Raw genomic sequence first — 16,323 nt, forward strand, 5'->3', positions numbered from 1 at the left:
ATTTCTGGTGTAGAAAGTTTTGTTCCTGAGTCCCGGTCCTGAGGATGGCAAATCTAAATGATAAATGAAATGAATATGCCATTTATTAGATGGAACAGCTGATGGAAGTGGTATTTTATTGGGGAGAAAATGCTACTTCAGAAATTTAAGAACTTTAGAAAATGTGCTGATATACATATATTGAAAGTTGGGTTAAAAAGAATCTGTTTACCAGCTTCGGTTTACTACTCCAGAGATGCAGGTGGGGAGGATATTCTTAGACTGTGCCTTCCATGCGTGTCTGGTTAATAATGAGGTGCTTTCCCCCATAGCATGGTACATCTTAGTGTAAAACTTTAGTACCTAGTAGACTATAAGAAGATATCTGTATAAAAGGAAAAAAGTTAATACCTCAGCCAATAAGCCAGTAAATCTTACGCTGCATGAATGTGCAGTTTTTTACTGCGTTGCTCAGGCTATAGTATTTTTTTCTACTTTCACACCATGCAGTTATATCCACTTGATTTAATCATGGATATTTTCTTTAACATAAGCTATCTTAAGTGTAAACTTCATTTTTAAATATCTTCAGATTCATTCTATTAGTTAAAATACACTCAGGCAGACATTAATCCAATTTGAATAACTACATATGAATGAGGCTACAGCACTATCCAATACCGAGTGTAAGTCGGTTCCATTCATGAAGGTTTTTTATGCATAAATATAAAAATATTTCATTTCAGATGCTTACACTTTTAAGGTACTCCCTATAAAGGGATGTCAAAAATATTAAATAGAAGAGGTTTCAAACTTTGTTAGGCTATGATTTGAGAGTGAAATGACTATTGATGGTTACATAGCCGGAAATCTTTGTGGTAATAAGTATAAGCTAACTTCAATAAACTCACTTTTCCCAGAATCCATTGGTGTGAAATTATACATTGTTGTTATTTTCAGAGGCTATTCAGCTTGGACTGATATGCAACAAGCAGTTACTTAGCATCTGCTGTATTGCTTATTGTGTAGTCTAGTTCATTTGTCTGTAGCAAAAACAAAGCCACAGATGACCTTATCTCTTCCATTGTGTGTGTAAGTGTTTGTTTGAAGCTGTTTGTATATTCTTGATTAGTTTGTTTTTGAAGCAGCTTGGAAAAGTCTCATCTACTTTTTAGCACTTGGTTCCTTTTATAAAGCATCTTAGAAAGCAGACATAGCACTCCTAGGTCTGCCAGAAGTATTTCTTCTCTGAAGACTCAATTTCTTCCATTGTTTAAAAAAATTTTATTTATTTTGCCATGCTGAGCAGCAAGTGAGATCTTAGTTCCCCAACCAGGGATCGAACCCATGCCCCTCCACAGTGGAAGTGCGGAGCCTTAACCATTGGACTGCCAGGGAAGTCCCAAGACTCATTTTCTTGAGCGGTATTGCTTTGCTCATGCACTGAAGACTTCTGGTAACAGAAATGGACCAGAGAGTTTCAAACAGTTGTACAGAAATTGTACTTTGGTTTCTAGACTTCATTGTCCTTGGGAATTGGAACTGTCACCTGGTGTGCATTCCTCATAACTGAGATTATCTTAAAACAGAAATGGAAGGAAAGCTTTCCTGTGCTTCGGGTAGGAGACGAATTTGCTTTTGTAGAATTTGTGGCTGAGGAAAGCAGACAGAGCCTGGTTGAAGAAGACGTATGTTACCACGAGCCACCAAGTTAAGTTGTGGAAACCAAAGGTGACAGCCATGGAAATGTAGATCATCAGCTCTGCCAAGTAGTTAGGGGAAGAAACATATTCAAACCAGTCTCCAAAAGGGATTCGGTGGTTACAGTGAATGACCATTCCTAAAATGGAAAAAGAAGATACCCTGAACATTTGAAGTTGCCAAAACAAAGTTTTACCACTTCACCCTCCAAATAATTTATAAAACTTATTTAGGAAAAGGTGTCACAGACCTGTACAAACCACCATCCTGTCACACCTCCATTGTCATTCTACTACATATTAAAAAGTCACATGCTGAGGTTATACTAACAACTGTAAGTAAGTTTCTCCAACAATCCTCCAAGCTATTAAGAGCTCAGACTCCAGAGTCAGACTGCATGAGTTCAAATCCTAGCTCTGCCACTTACAAGCTGTGTAACTTTAGATAAGTTGCTTAACCTCTCCGTGCCTCTCTTTCCTCATCTATAAAATGAGGATAAGACTGTACCTGCCTAAAGCGAGTACTGTGAAGTTACATATAAAGCACTCAGAACAGGGCCGGCACAAAGTAAGCACTTGATAAATGGTGCATAGTACTATTCCATTTTTAATATTTCAAAAAGTCTAATAAAAACTGTACCTGTGATAAGTCAACACAAGTTAACTAAAGAGTCAAGGTTTTTTTGCTTTAGCTGGAATGATACTAACTTGGCACAGTAATACTAGGGCTCACATACTGGTTAGACACATATATGCAGTGTAGGCCCCAAAACGTGGGCACAGAATAGAGTCATAGAATGTCAGGGCTAGATGGTGCCAGGGAGGTCTTTCAGTAAAATGCTCTCATTTTACAGATGGGAAGATCAAGACCCAGAGAGTCTTGTCAAAAATGAGCATTTGAGGGCTTCCCTGGTGGCGCAGTGGTTGAGAGTCCACCTGCTGATGCAGGGCACACGGGTTCGTGCCCCGGTCTGGGAAGATCCCACATGCCGCGGAGCGGCTAGGCCCGTGAGCCATGGCCGCTGACCCTGTGCGTCCGGAACCTGTGCTCCACAACGGGAGAGGCCACAATGGTGAGAGGCCCGTGTACCGCAAGAAAAAAAAAGAGCATTTGATACATTAGTCAACTAATTAGGATGGGAAAGAAAAGAGAGAAGGAATATGTACACCTAACTTCTGAGGGCTAAAATCCACATGCAGTGGTTCTAAAAGATATCTCACCTGCTTTATTTTTCCTGAGATTGCCGAGAATGACATGACACTTATACTGATGGACAGATGACCAGATGAACATCATCATTCCGAGGATATGGAACCACCGAGCTTGCATCAAGAGATTTTTCCCTATCACATAGACTACAGAAATAAGAATTATCTTATTAGCCAAATCTGCAAAATTTCAGAGGCTCAGAGCATTAAAAAAAATCATATAATCAGTAGAACACCATTACCTACTTATTCTGTTCTTCACGACTAGAAAATCATCCTGCTACAATTTCCCAAGTACAGAGGGGAGAACAGCATCCCTGTGGATGAGGGAGGTGTGCTCCTCAGCCAGGGGCAGATTCAGGGGCCCCTGGCAGAGAATTCCGTATCAACACATTCTCTTGCTCCTTCTTCAAGTGCTTCAAGCACAGGGGTCAGCCCTGTCTCCCACTCTGGTGATGTACTCTTGTGTAGTGAGACTACTTCACATGTTTATTTCTAAGCCTGGTTTTATGTCCTCTTTCTTACAGTCTGTCAGAAAAACACTTCCTAAAGGATCTCATCCCGAGCCATTTCTAAGGAAACCTTTAATGCTGACTTGACTGGCTCGGGCCAATGAAGAAAATCACTGGAAGTAAAGGCTAACAGTGGAACTTCTCAAAAAGAGGAGAAATGGAAACTGCAAGATAAAGACCAAAACAGTATCCCTTTCTGATTAAAGAGAACCTAGTCAGAGAGATTTCGTTTCAGGAGTAGAAACACTCAAAAGTTTCATCTTCTTTCTTCTCCAGCTACCAAGAAGACGGGAAGAATGCAGGTTTTCTAAGGACTGGCATTAGAAAAACAAATTAAGGACTTCTCTATGTTGAGCAGGAAGCAGTGAGGCTAGTCAGGGATTTGACTGAAAAAACAAAGCTGTCCATTGACAACGGGGAAGAGCCGGAGGCTCTGCAGCCAAGAGGGAGCCCCTATAAATTTGATTCAGGTAGGAGAACCAAGGATCAAGCTATTCCATATGGGTACCTGGAGGCAGGACTCAGCTGATGACAGCTAATGACTAATGACAGTCCACCAAAATCTAATTGTGTTAATTTCTTTTAAAAACTTGCTTTCTCTAAATAATCTACCGTAGTCTCTTAATGCTGACTAAGTTTAGCCATTTAACTAAGTAGTTATAATTTTATAAGTTAAAAATAAACAGAATATGAAAAATAGTTTTAAATCAGAGGGCTATAAGAGCAAGTCACCACAGGATTAAAAGTTGAAGCAAGTGTCTGAGAGTTCATGTTACAGCCAAGTCACCTACTCTAAAGGCAGAGAAAAAAAAATTTTAAGAGTAAGTTATGATACAGGAAAGGGGAGGCAGGAGGAAGGCTTTTTACTGAGGGTCTAATCTGTGTAGTATTTAATTATTCATTTATTCATTCGTTCCTTATTGAGTGTCTACTGAGCGTGGCATCTCTCACGAGGGATAAAGCAGTGGGTAAGTCAGGTCAGATCCCAGTCCTCATGAACTCACACTCTAGTAGCAAGAGATGAAACAAGTAAAAAAATCAATAACCAAGATAATTTAAGGTACAGATGGTACTCTGAAGAAAAAACAACAGAACAATGTAATGGAGAGGGACTGGGGGTGGACCCTCTAGATTCTGAAGGCAAGGAGATGTGAAGATCTGGGTAGTTTACAGATACACTTTCTTTCCACTTTCACAAGAACCCTCTGAAATCAGTATATGTCCCTAATTCCAGATGAAGGTTCTGAGGCTCTGAGAAGTTAATAAGCCAGAATTCAGACTCAGGCCCATCTGACGCCAAAGCCCCTGTCATTTCTATCAGACTCTGCAGCTGGCAAATGCCCCAGTGTGTTCTCTTCCAATGAATTCCTGAAACAAGTCCTCCCCATACTGTCCCAGATGACCTCTTGAAGGACAGGTAGGTGAAACACAAGTTTCAGAAAACTTCAGAAAGGAGTGTCCAGAAGCTATTTTGTGGGTGTCTCAGCAGCCTTTCCTTGACTTCTTATACAGGAAGGAAGGTGGAAGTTGGGGTCCAGCCAGCAGAGGAAACTCCAGGAGAGATATGTAATGCTAACAGACTGCAAGCTAATGGGTTACCAAAGTGCTTTGGAAAGCTCCTTTGGGTAAAAACCTCGGACTGTTCTCCAGGAATGACGGCTCAAACCGTGACATGGGATGCACAAGGATGCCACAGCCGAAAGCTCAGGGAGGAAAAACTGACTTACGTTCAGAGAAATTAGATGGAGAGATGCTAACCGAGTGGCTGGAGCCAATAAACAACTCAGGAATTGAGAAAGAGTGTCAATAAGTCATACTTTAAAATCGTTCCTTGCGCCATGGAGGCCACGGGCTGTCCTACAGCAACAGAGAGGCAGGCCAATCAAGGGGCACTTGACACTGAAATCAAACCTGAGGAGACAGCTCACTCACTGAGTACTGGAAATATCCAGACCATGGGCTCAATTTACAAGGAGGGATAGGGCAGCTTTAGGCAACAGGGAGACTTGGGCTTAGAGAAAACAGCTGTGAAGGACCTACTCTAGAGCGTGTGGGCTGACGGATACCAAGGGTGCGAGATGAAGTTAAGCTCAGCACTAGAAAACTCATTTCCATCACCCAAAATGACTTGAATTCTTTATGATAAGCATGCACTGTTTTTACAAAAACGATGGTCAGATATGTCAGATATCCAATCCTCCCTCTCCCCCAACCCCCAAATCACATTTCATTTCCTCCTCATAAACAAAGTCATGATTTTGCTTCCCTCTTCCTGGCTAGTGAGAGCTCAGAAGTGTTAAGGCACAATTTTGATTTACCACAGTACTCTTTTGTCCTCTCCGCTCAGGCTGCCTCACTTGAAATAAGCTTTGTTACAACAGGAACAATCACAAAAACAAAATAGCAACAAAATGGCTCCCTACCTCCTCTTCAAATCCCAACTACTCACCAAGAGCTCAGGCCACCCTTTCCTCCTCTGGTATTCCATGATTTCACCCTGCACAACAACTTTCCCTTCCCCGCCCTCATCCCTCACCCCTCCACCCCTCCACCCCTGGATGATGAGGCTTTGGTGAGGCAGCTTGGCTTGCTGACCCTTTCTCCTGTTCCAGTGTGTTCCCCTGCTTCCTGTTCTACTCTTGACCACACTGCTTCTTTCTTTCCAGACTAACTCCGCAGAAGTTCACTGACTTCAATCCCATTGATGGAAACCCCACATCCCACTTCTTCATCCCTAAACCAGGCCTCCTGAAGACTTTGCACTTTATTCCCTTTACTGAAGGCATTGCTGCTTACGTTGGTATCTCTCAGGTTTTAGCAGTTATGGTTAATGTGATGTGCATCTCCTAGACACCCTTGGGCATGTTGACTTTTTAAAGCTACAATCAGAGCCCAAACTCCTCAAATGCAAAGTGAACTGGGCAGGCCTCCTACTTCCTAACTTCCATAATGCTTGGTGGAATGCTTCACCCAGAGTCCCTCATATACCCAGTGACTCAGCTGACAGACCCCAGCAACCACTCACCATTCCTGCCGTCCATTGGCACTTGGCTCAACACAGTTAGGCCAACAAGGACATAGTAGACAAGTCCAAAACAGTACTGCACGACGTGAATCATGGCATTGGAGAAGACACTGACATAGAAGCACTCGAAGAGTCTTCGTAGGCTGTGTAGCCACAGAAATACTAGTACTAAGAACGCAGACAGCACGAGCTCATCCCCTACAATTCAGAATGGAACACACTCAGCATCTCTCTCTCCAGGACTAATCCAAAGTTATGATTTCCCCTACTGTTAAACAGGGTATTAAACAAGATCAGAGCTAGGAAAGGGCCGTAGATATCATCCAGTCTAACACCTCCTTTTTTTTGGCAATGAGGGAGTGAGCCAGGTGAAGTCAAGGCATTTGGCTCAAAGTTACACAGTAAGCTAGTGACAGAGCCGAGACAGACTCAGGCCTCCTGACTCTACTCTGTGATGTGGAAGCCTTCTGGGTTACGTGGCTGTGAAGGGATCCGTGCTCTCAGAACCCAAACTCCATGGTCGCTGGTCCCTGGCACTAATCCCCATTTGAAGATAGTCAGGAAGAGTTCCTGGATGACCTCTGAGCAAGGACTCCTGGTGGGATCCCTGAGGTCAGCAGGGGAGAAGAGACACAGGCATATACAGAAGCAGAAAGGGGGATGGGAACAGAGACAGGAAGAGTTATGCATTTCTTTCCATATTAAAAAAAAAAGAGAGATTATACTTTTGGGGGACTGTGAGCCTTGAGATCTATCTTCCTATCTGCCTCTCACCCCTCTGCCTCAAGAGAAGTCAGAAGAAATGCTGGTTTTTAAAATGACATAAAATCTAGAATTTAAAAAAAAATGTTATCACACACATCATAAAAATACAGTAAGGACACAGCCTAATGAATTTTTTCAAAGTACACCAGCCCATCCCACCCGTACGACCAGCCCCTACATCAAGAAACAGAGCACAACCAGCACCTCGTGCTCCCCTCTAGACACTGCCCCTCCCCGCACCCTCCCACGGGTACGCTCTATGGAGACTTCTATCACACAGATTGGCTTTGCCTGCTTTTCTCTTTTAAATGTAGTGAAACCTAGTTCTAACTCTTCAGGAATAGGATAAAACAAACAACCAAATACAACTCCTCACAACCACCCTTCAAATATTAGAACCCCAGCCAGCCCCCCAGTAAGCAAATGAAGAGGTAAAGCTTTAATGGGTGAAGTGGGATTCGCCGAGGTATCTTCCCCTCCCAAGTAGGATCTGCATAGCTTTTTCTTTCTGTCATCTTTTGCAACAAGTTCCTCTGGTTATACAGAAAAGGATTGTTCCTAGGAAGCCAGCGGTTTGGCTGCTGGAACGAAGGACAGAGATAGCACCAGAACAATTTGTTTCTAATTCTGCCCCTCTCCTGATGCCTGACATTAATTGAGGCCACTTTATGGGTTTTACCTTCAATTCCTTACCTTTTAAATTGTTCTATGTATCCTTTATTCAAGGCACAGTAAGGCAAATTTAAATGCTATTTTGTAATCATCTGATCAACAACTATTTACAGTCAATTTTTTTATATAACCAAAGCCTCACAGCATAACAAATATTTTTAACCTGTGATCAAAAAGTAATTTTCTATCAAATTTCTAGAGTCCAGAGGCATGATTGTGGTTGGAACTATATATACGATAAATGTTTCAAGGCAAACCTGAGGGATCCTAAAGTACTAAAAATATCAGAGGGAGAACAGCCAGTCCTGTTCAGCACAGCACTTGCTGGGAAATCAGGGATGAAGAGCTGACTCTCAGCTCTGCCATGATCTCAGTGAAGGACTTGGGGCCTTCCCCTTGGCCATCTGGCTGTGATCCACGCGGAACCCTTTCTGCCCCACCCTTCACGTCCCAGTCCCGCCAAGAAGCTGAGAGTGGCTATGAAATACCGAGAACACCTTCCCGCAGGCAGGACAGACAGGAACAGGATGCAATGGTTGGTATTAGCCAGAGGAGTTGTTACCTCGGAATTGCGCAGCCCCAAGAATTCTGAGTAAATGATGAAGCCAGTTTGGAAAAGGTGCTCCCACAAACAGAGACTGAGTAAGGCTCCAGAGCAGGAAGCCATTCCACAGCACTGAGATGATATAGAAGTGAGAAAAATACCTGCGAAGGGAAAACAAGTTAGGTAATAATCAGAGTGGATCCACTTTAAGCCTTTATACAGGAAGACTATTTTTAGTTTCCCTATCCTCTTTCCTCCATCCCGCAAGTATAGCTTTGCTTTTTAAATAGAACCTGAATCCTACAGATGTTCAGATTTTTGAAATTTCCTTTCAAATGATGGGGCTGGTTAACTAAAAAGAAAAAGAGGCTTCCTAAGGTTAACAAGAACATGAATGACCTTGTTAAACTTAGATGTAGGGTTAATTAGCTCTCTCTCTTATCTCCAGGTAACAGGATTGGGCTCAAACTCAAAAATAGGGGGCCCCAGGGCCTGGCAGAGACAGCCTAGATTGTGCTAACACTAGCCAAATCTGTGGAAGATTTCTAAATCTCAAGTGATATTGCTGCAATAGCCATACAACTGTTACATAAGATTTGCACAGCCACAGGCTCTCAGGGTTGCAAGAAACCTTAAAGGTCTTCTGATTCAGTGTTTTCTTAAATTATGTTGACCTAAATTACTTTTATAATAACATGACAAATATTAACTCATAAAACTAGCTATCAACTCCTGATGGTTACCGCTCTCACACAAATACAATACATATTTTGCAATCAACATAGTAACGGATGAAATAAATAAAACCACAAAACCAATAAAAGTTGAAATTAGCAATTAGCAATGTCAATTTAACGTGAAAGATTATGCTGGTTTGCTGCAAAGGAATCACCTAATATGGCACCAGGGCCTAACATGTTTTTTGAGGTCTCTTTACCTATACCTCTACTATTTTTCTCTAATCAAATCGATGCAAAATCTTTCTGACTCTGCAGGGTGCCTGGAGGTCACCTGGCCTTCCCTGGTCTTCAATGCATCACATCTATATTAAGCCCTCCTTGTCTCATTAATCTGTGATGCAGTAAGACAGCCTGGAGTCAATAGGATTACACGTAGATTCAGGGACCCTTCCAGTTGATTCAGAATATGCTTGTATGTACCAGACCCCACAGTCCCCCAGACTATGCCCACAACCCGTCTGACAAACACCGATCTAAGCTGACCATTCCATAGCAACCCACTTATTCTCCCCACTACTGTTACAAATTCTATCACTGGATCTGTCCTCTCTGAGATGTCCTGTTATTCTGGATTCATCTTCTCTAGGCTCAAGAGCTTAGTTTCCTATAAAGTTCATGCATGAGTGTCAAGTCTACCCCCTTGTCCCCACCCCCGGGCCCCTGGTCTTTGGTTGCCTCCCAGGGTCTTCCATAAGACACACTTCCTAGAACTCAGCCCAGTTCTGGTCTGAGCCAGCAGAGCAGAATGGCAGCTGCAAGGTGCTCTGCAGGCTCCCATGGAAAGAGGAGGGGCCGGCTTCTGAGGAGCAACTTTAAGCCGCTTTACCTACTTCATGTTTTCAAAAAAATTTACTGAGCACTTAGAACGTGCTAGGTGATGTTCTTGGAGCTGGAGACGCAGCAGGGAGCAAACCGAGCAGGTGACTGCCATGATGAAGTTTATCTTTCGGCAGACAGTCAGCAAATGAACCTGTAGACATCTAGCCCAGTGCTGGGTGAGAGGGCAGAGACGGTGCAGAGGGGAGGCCATTCTGGGTGAGTGGTCAAGGATGGCCTCTCTGGAAGTGACACTTGGCTAGAATGAGTAACCTTTGTGAATTTCTGAGGAAAGAATGTTCTAGGCAGAGGAAACAACCACCACGAAGGCCCTGAGGCACAACAAAGGACACGTGTGTGGAGGGTGCTAAGGCATGAAAAGGAAGGGCAGACCCTACAGGGCCCTGTAAGGACACTGGCTTTTAAGTGGGATGGGAAGGCATCTGAACACAGCAACCTGAAGTAATACTTTATGTTTTAAAAATCCTTCTGGCTGATGGAAAAGTTCTGGAGATGATGACGGTGGTGACGGTTGCACAACAATGTGAATGTACTTAAAGCCACTGAGCTGTACACGCAAAAAGGGTTAAAGTGGAAAATGGTATGTCATGTATTTGATTTTATCACAATCAAAAAAAAAAAGAGAGAGAGAGCATTGTTCATTCGTTTGGGTCTTTTTTAAGTTAAAAAAAAATCCCCCTGGTAAGGAAAGAGAATCGTCCAGTTGTGGGGAGACCAGTTAAAGAGTATTTCATTTCATCTTCCTAACAATACTGTCAAGTTTGCATTATATTTACATGCGGCAGCTGAGAAAACTAAGGCTCAGAAGGTTAAGTTACTTATCCAAGGTCATGCAGTAAGTGGTAGTGTTTGGCTCCACACTCAGCCCTGATGACTCTGAAGTTAAATCACATGGCTGTGCTCCTATTCATGTGATCTAAACTTGCCTGAACCTGCTTTTCCAGCCCTATGTTACATGTATCAATTTATACCAAACCATAAGTCAACCAAATTACTCAAGAATGTTTGATATAAGATGCTAAGCCACATTTTGCTGTGCGATGGGATTTTGATTCACAGGAAGATTGTTTTTCTTATTCCTACATTTTGCACATTCTATCTCTTGTTTTGCTTGCCTGATTTCCTGCTACAGGAAACGTGTCCTACTCTTTATTCGTGGTTACATCTGTTTTTTGAAAAGACCCAGCTCTAGCCTCAAAAGCAGATCTGAAAACTCTACTTCCTTCTCTTCTAGACGCTCACCCTCTTTTTCCTCCCTTGGCACTTTGCTTAACTGAAGTGAACCCCTGGGAGCAGGGATATGGGGACCCTTATGGTAGCTCAGGGCTGGGCACCGAGCAAGCACTCCTCTGACTTAACAAACATTTTGGTGCTTAGTATAAGCCAGGGACTGCTCTAGGCTCTGGGGATATAGCAATGAACACAAAAGACAACAGTTCCTGTCCTCATGGAGCTTATACTCACGGTTACACACAGAAGTAAAATTTACACCATGTCAGTAGGTGATAATTGCTAACAAGAAAACGAAAGCTGGGAAGAGACGAAGGAGTGCTGGGGATGGTAGTAGTATACTTTTCAACAGGGTGGATAGGGCAGGGCTCGTTGAGGAGGTTATACCTGAGCAGAATTATAGGAACTGAGGGCATAAACCATCTAGCTATTTGGGGGAAGAGCTTTCCAGGTAGAGGAAAGGCCTCTACAGGGCGAAGGCCCTGAGGGGACAGAAAACAAGCAGAGAGACCCAGAAAACTGGATTGGAGCCACAAAGGGGGCAAACGATAGGATCTCAGTGAGGTGGTGGGGACAAGACTGTACAGGGTCTTGGGCTCTTCCTGGGAGTGAGCTGGAAGCCACTAGATGGTTCTGAGACAGGAGATATCTGATCTAACACTACTTGCTGATTGCAAGAACTGATCCCAGGACCAGTAAGGGGAGTTATAGGTTTTAACTAAGGAAGGAAACCAATGGTTCCTGAGTTCTGACGAGGGGCCTGGCCCTGTGCCAAGTGCTTTAATGTCATCACCACCTGTATGAAGAACAGGTGCTATTATGCTAACACTCTAATCCATACCACCACCTCTTGCCTGGAGCACCATTACGGCCTCTTACCCAGTCTTCTCCACACAATGGCTAGTCATCCTCTCAAACATAAATCACATAATGCCATGCCCCCTTCCCCATCCTAAAGCTGCTTTCCATACACTCAGAATAAAATCTAACCTCCACTATGGTCTGTAAGGCCCGCTGTCTGTCCTGGCCTCCCAAAATGAACTCATCTCCGGCCCTGCCCCTTTCTGATCATCCTTTCCAGTGTTGTCATTGGCTACCCCATCTTGCTCATGATCAAGTAACCAGGTTGGATTTCCTCTGAAGCACTTATTACCATCTGAAATTATTTTGCTTGTTTTACAAGATTTGTTTACATATTTATCTTTTTACAAAAACAAAGGCTCCAAGGAACCTAGAATAGCTCCTGGCAATAGTAAGTACTCTATAAACAATGGTTAAATGAATGAAAGAGAAGGTACCACATCCAAAGTTACTCTCAGAGAAAGCAGTCAAGTTAATCAACAAACCAATTAAACCTAAAACCTTTTTTTTTTGATTCATTCAAAACACTGATCGAGGACCTTATTATTATCAGGCATTGAGCCCAGGATATGGCAACAAACAAGACAAATGTAAACATATGGAGTTTACAGTCTAGAGCAGGGATTCCTGACATTTTTCTTCCATGGACTCCTTTGGCAGTCTGGTGAAGGCTACATGCCTAAAAAACATAGGGATAAACGAAACCAATTATGCTGAAATATAGGTAACACAACCACTAAGAAACATTTGTGATATATGTGCTTCTTAATTAATGTATTAAATAACAAGATAGAGTGGAGGATAATACAGTATTCTTATAGTGATGAAAATAACGTTTTGAGGTCTCCTCAATATTTTTAATATAACATTAAAAAACTTGCCACAAAATTGAAGGAATTGCTAATTCTACTGTGGTTTGTTGATTACATTCATCATTAAGAAAGTGCCGAATTTCAGCTAGAGGTTAGTGAAATAAAGACGTAATTTTTTCCAATCCAATTTGCCCCAAATTCTATCCACAGATCCCCTGGACTGCTGGTTAGGACCCCTGAACCCTAGTAGGGAAAGTCTGGATGGTTCTCTCTGTCTCTACAGCTCAATTCAATTGCAATGTTTCTATAACATTTTGAAATATTAGAAACAGAAGTACTTCCATATACACTATGCAAGTCAAGAGCATTGTGACTCACGTTCGAGGTCATGTATTTATTCAGACTTACTGGGAAAGCAAAACTCCAGGAAGGGCTTCCCTGCTGGCACAGGGGTTAAGAATCCGCCTGCCAATGCAGGGAACATGGGTTCGAGCCCTGGTCCGGGAAGATTCCACATGCCACGGAGCAACTAGGCCCGTATGCCACAACTACTGAGCCTGTGCTCTAGAGCCTGCAAGAGACAACTACTGAACCCGCGTGCCACAACTACTGAAGCCCGCAGGCCTAGAGACCGTGCTCCGCAACGAGAAGCCATCGCAGTGAGAAGCCTGTGCACCTCAACGAAGAGTAGCCGCAACTAGAGAAAGCCCGCCCACAGCAACGAAGACCCAATGCAGCAAAAAATAATTTAAAGAATGAATTTTTTAAAAAAATTAAAACAAAAAACAAAACTCCAGGAACCAAAAGAAAACGAGAAAAGCAACTATCACCTTAATTAAAAAAAAAAAAAAGAAATCTACCAGGCAGAGGTAATGGAATCAAACATTCCATGAACTCAATTAAGGTTTAATTCTTTCCTCTTTAGGAAAAAATAATCCCAAACAAATTCACCTAAGCTCTTGGGTGCAGAAGCGTGATATACAGCTGCCTATTTCTAAGTGTAAAAATTACAGGTTATTTTCACCTTTAAGAGTACTACTGAATTCTGAACAAGGAAAAATATTTAAATATAGCATCTAGACATTTTTGCCTTTCATGACTGGTCTGGATTTGCTGCACCTTCTCTAGTATGAAAAGAAAATTTAGTTTAAATTTAGAAAAAAGACCAAACAAAACACCATGGGAGGGTCCGTTCTAGAATTCTGGAAGAAGAAAAACACATAAATTCTTTCATAATATAGTAGAAATTACAAGGAGCCCAAAGAGTACCAATTTTGTAGTAAAGAGTAAGGGAAAGGTACAAAATCTGTTTCTTGGCTGTCAAATATAATGACAGACCGGAGTAGTAACAGCTAGTGTATAGGAGCCAAAGAAACAGGTAAGTGCAGGAAATGATTTGAAATGTGCCCTCTACTCCAGAAACAGTAGTACCTTTTTTAAAATTTAGAAAATAAATTGTTAGAACTCACACTCTCAAAAGAATTTTTTTCTTCACCTTGTAACACTAAAAAAATGACAATCTGGGGCTTCCCTGGTGGCGCAGTGGTTGAGAGTCCGCCTGCCGATGCAGGGGACACGGGTTCGTGCCCCGGTCCGGGAAGATCCCACATGCCGTGGAGCGGCTGGGCCCGTGAGCCATGGCCGCTAACCCTGTGCGTCCGGAGCCTGTGCTCCGCAACGGGAGAGGCCACAACAGTGAGAGGCCCGTGTATCGCAAAAAAAAAAAAAAAAAAAGACAATCTAGGAATGTCCCTGCTATGAAATACAAAAGTACTACACTCAAAACCTGATTAAAAATAGGATGACCGGAAATTTTAGCTTACAAAGAGCTTCTAAGAAATAGGAGGCTTAATCACTGTGTGTGAATCGTCTACTTCTTCCCAGAGCCTCATTCCCGTTACCTCTCCTCAGAATGACCTAGTGCTCGCTTCTCAGTGTTAATACCTGATGAATATTTCTCCAACAGTCAAAAGTGGGAAGCCAAGTTTATTTAGACCCTTTCTTGTCTGCAGACCTGGGGCACCGCCTATGCGAGGTTTAAGTGAGAACCAAGGTGTTTTAATACATCAGAAACCCTATCACATTTCTCCAGATTCCTTCCTAAACGCCAACTTAGGCTATATCTCCAAGAAAAGCCACTGCTATATTCCTACCGTCTAGCAGTGTTTGGCTGACTCTTCCCGGTAATGTTCTGAATTTAAAGAAAAGCAAACAAAAAACCGAAACTATAACAAGCCTTACAATTTCTGAAAGAATTCTATTGAAGTCCTAACGATTTAATATCTCGTTGAACTTAGTTATGAAATCTGCTGAAAGTCAAATGGGGCTTAGGGACCAAGCTTGCCTAAAATGTGCCAGCTTGGGCAACATTTCTCCAGGGGCACCTGCCGAGATGCGGGTAAGGAGCGTCAGTGCGATCGAAGGAGGTGGGCGCCAGTTGGTGACCCGCGTCTCACCCTTCATCCTAACTGTTGAGAGTTGGGAAACAAACAGGGGACACAGAGGCGCGAAAGGAGGGCCTGCCTTCATTTCTAGTGAGTTCCGGCGACCTCAAGTTAGCTTATGAGCCCCTAGCGTGCAGGGGAGGGGAAAGAGGAGAATTTTGGGACAAAGGAAACTTTAATTTACCGCCTGGTGACCGGGCCTAAACTGGGAAGCGCTGCCATTTCCCCCGAAGGAAAGGCTACGTGCGGCCAGAAGTTCACGTTCCTGGGGCGAGAAGTTCACGTTTCTGCGCCTCCGAAGGTGCGCGAGGCTCAGCACCCTCGGTGTCGGCGGACACTCGCGGCATTCAGCCCCCAGGGCCACGCAGCGGACGCGGGCAGAGCCGGAGGGCTGGCCGGCGTTGCGCCGCGTCGAGGAGCTCGCCTGGGCCTCCCGGGCCGGTCCGCGCCGGCCGCGCCGGCCCCGCCGTCCCCGCGCACGCCTCTGCTGCCCCCTGCCGGCTGCACGAGCGGGGCGCCCCCGGCTCTCCGCGCCTAGGCAGCCAGGACTCGCGCCCGGGCGCGGTTACCTCTTGGGGACATCAAAGGCCCGACAGGCGGCCGGTCGCGACGGCCCCCCTTCTTTGGTTTTTCCATAGCGGATCAGGTCCTGGAAGAGCGCGCAGCCCGGAAGCAGGCCGGACGGCACGAGCTGCAGCAGTAGGGTCAGCAGGAAGGCCGAGGCCAGCGTGAGCCACACGGCACGCAGCGGATTCAGCGCCGAGAGTTCGGCCCCCGCCCAGGGAGCCATGGCCAGCACGCCCGGCGTCCGCGCTCCCCGGGCCCTCGGCACCCGTTGGCGGAGGAACGGCCGCTCGAGCGCGGCGCGCCGGGCTCAGCCGGGCGGGACGTGCGTGACGCAGCGCAGGGCTGGGACGCGCTCGGTCCCGCCCAGGACACGCCTCCCGGGAGGAGGCACCGCCCCGCCGCGCGGGATTCTTGGTCTGGGTCTTG

General features: G+C 44.3%; 1 protein-coding gene across 2 annotated transcripts; it reads right to left on the reverse strand.

The window, feature by feature from the left end:
- Nucleotides 1-1,247: 1,247 nt before the first annotated feature.
- SRD5A3 (steroid 5 alpha-reductase 3) lies at nucleotides 1,248-16,208 on the reverse strand. Of its 2 annotated transcripts, none has more exons than XM_081227360.1 (5): nucleotides 15,900-16,208; nucleotides 8,425-8,567; nucleotides 6,426-6,623; nucleotides 2,901-3,035; nucleotides 1,248-1,819 (listed from the first exon to the last, which is right to left on the reverse strand). In XM_081227360.1, exons 1-5 carry the CDS (start codon nucleotides 16,118-16,120, stop codon nucleotides 1,560-1,562), a joined length of 957 nt encoding a protein of 318 aa, XP_081083486.1. In that variant the 5' UTR covers nucleotides 16,121-16,208; the 3' UTR covers nucleotides 1,248-1,559. The 2 variants fall into 2 exon arrangements, with proteins under 2 accessions (XP_081083486.1, XP_081083487.1); XM_081227361.1 differs by lacking the exon at nucleotides 15,900-16,208 and adding an exon at nucleotides 15,515-15,735.
- Between the last annotated feature and the right edge of the window lie 115 nt (nucleotides 16,209-16,323).

Source organism: Mesoplodon bidens (assembly GCF_964165515.1).
Source record: "Mesoplodon bidens genome assembly, chromosome: 1".
NCBI classification, from domain to species: domain Eukaryota; kingdom Metazoa; phylum Chordata; class Mammalia; order Artiodactyla; family Ziphiidae; genus Mesoplodon; species Mesoplodon bidens.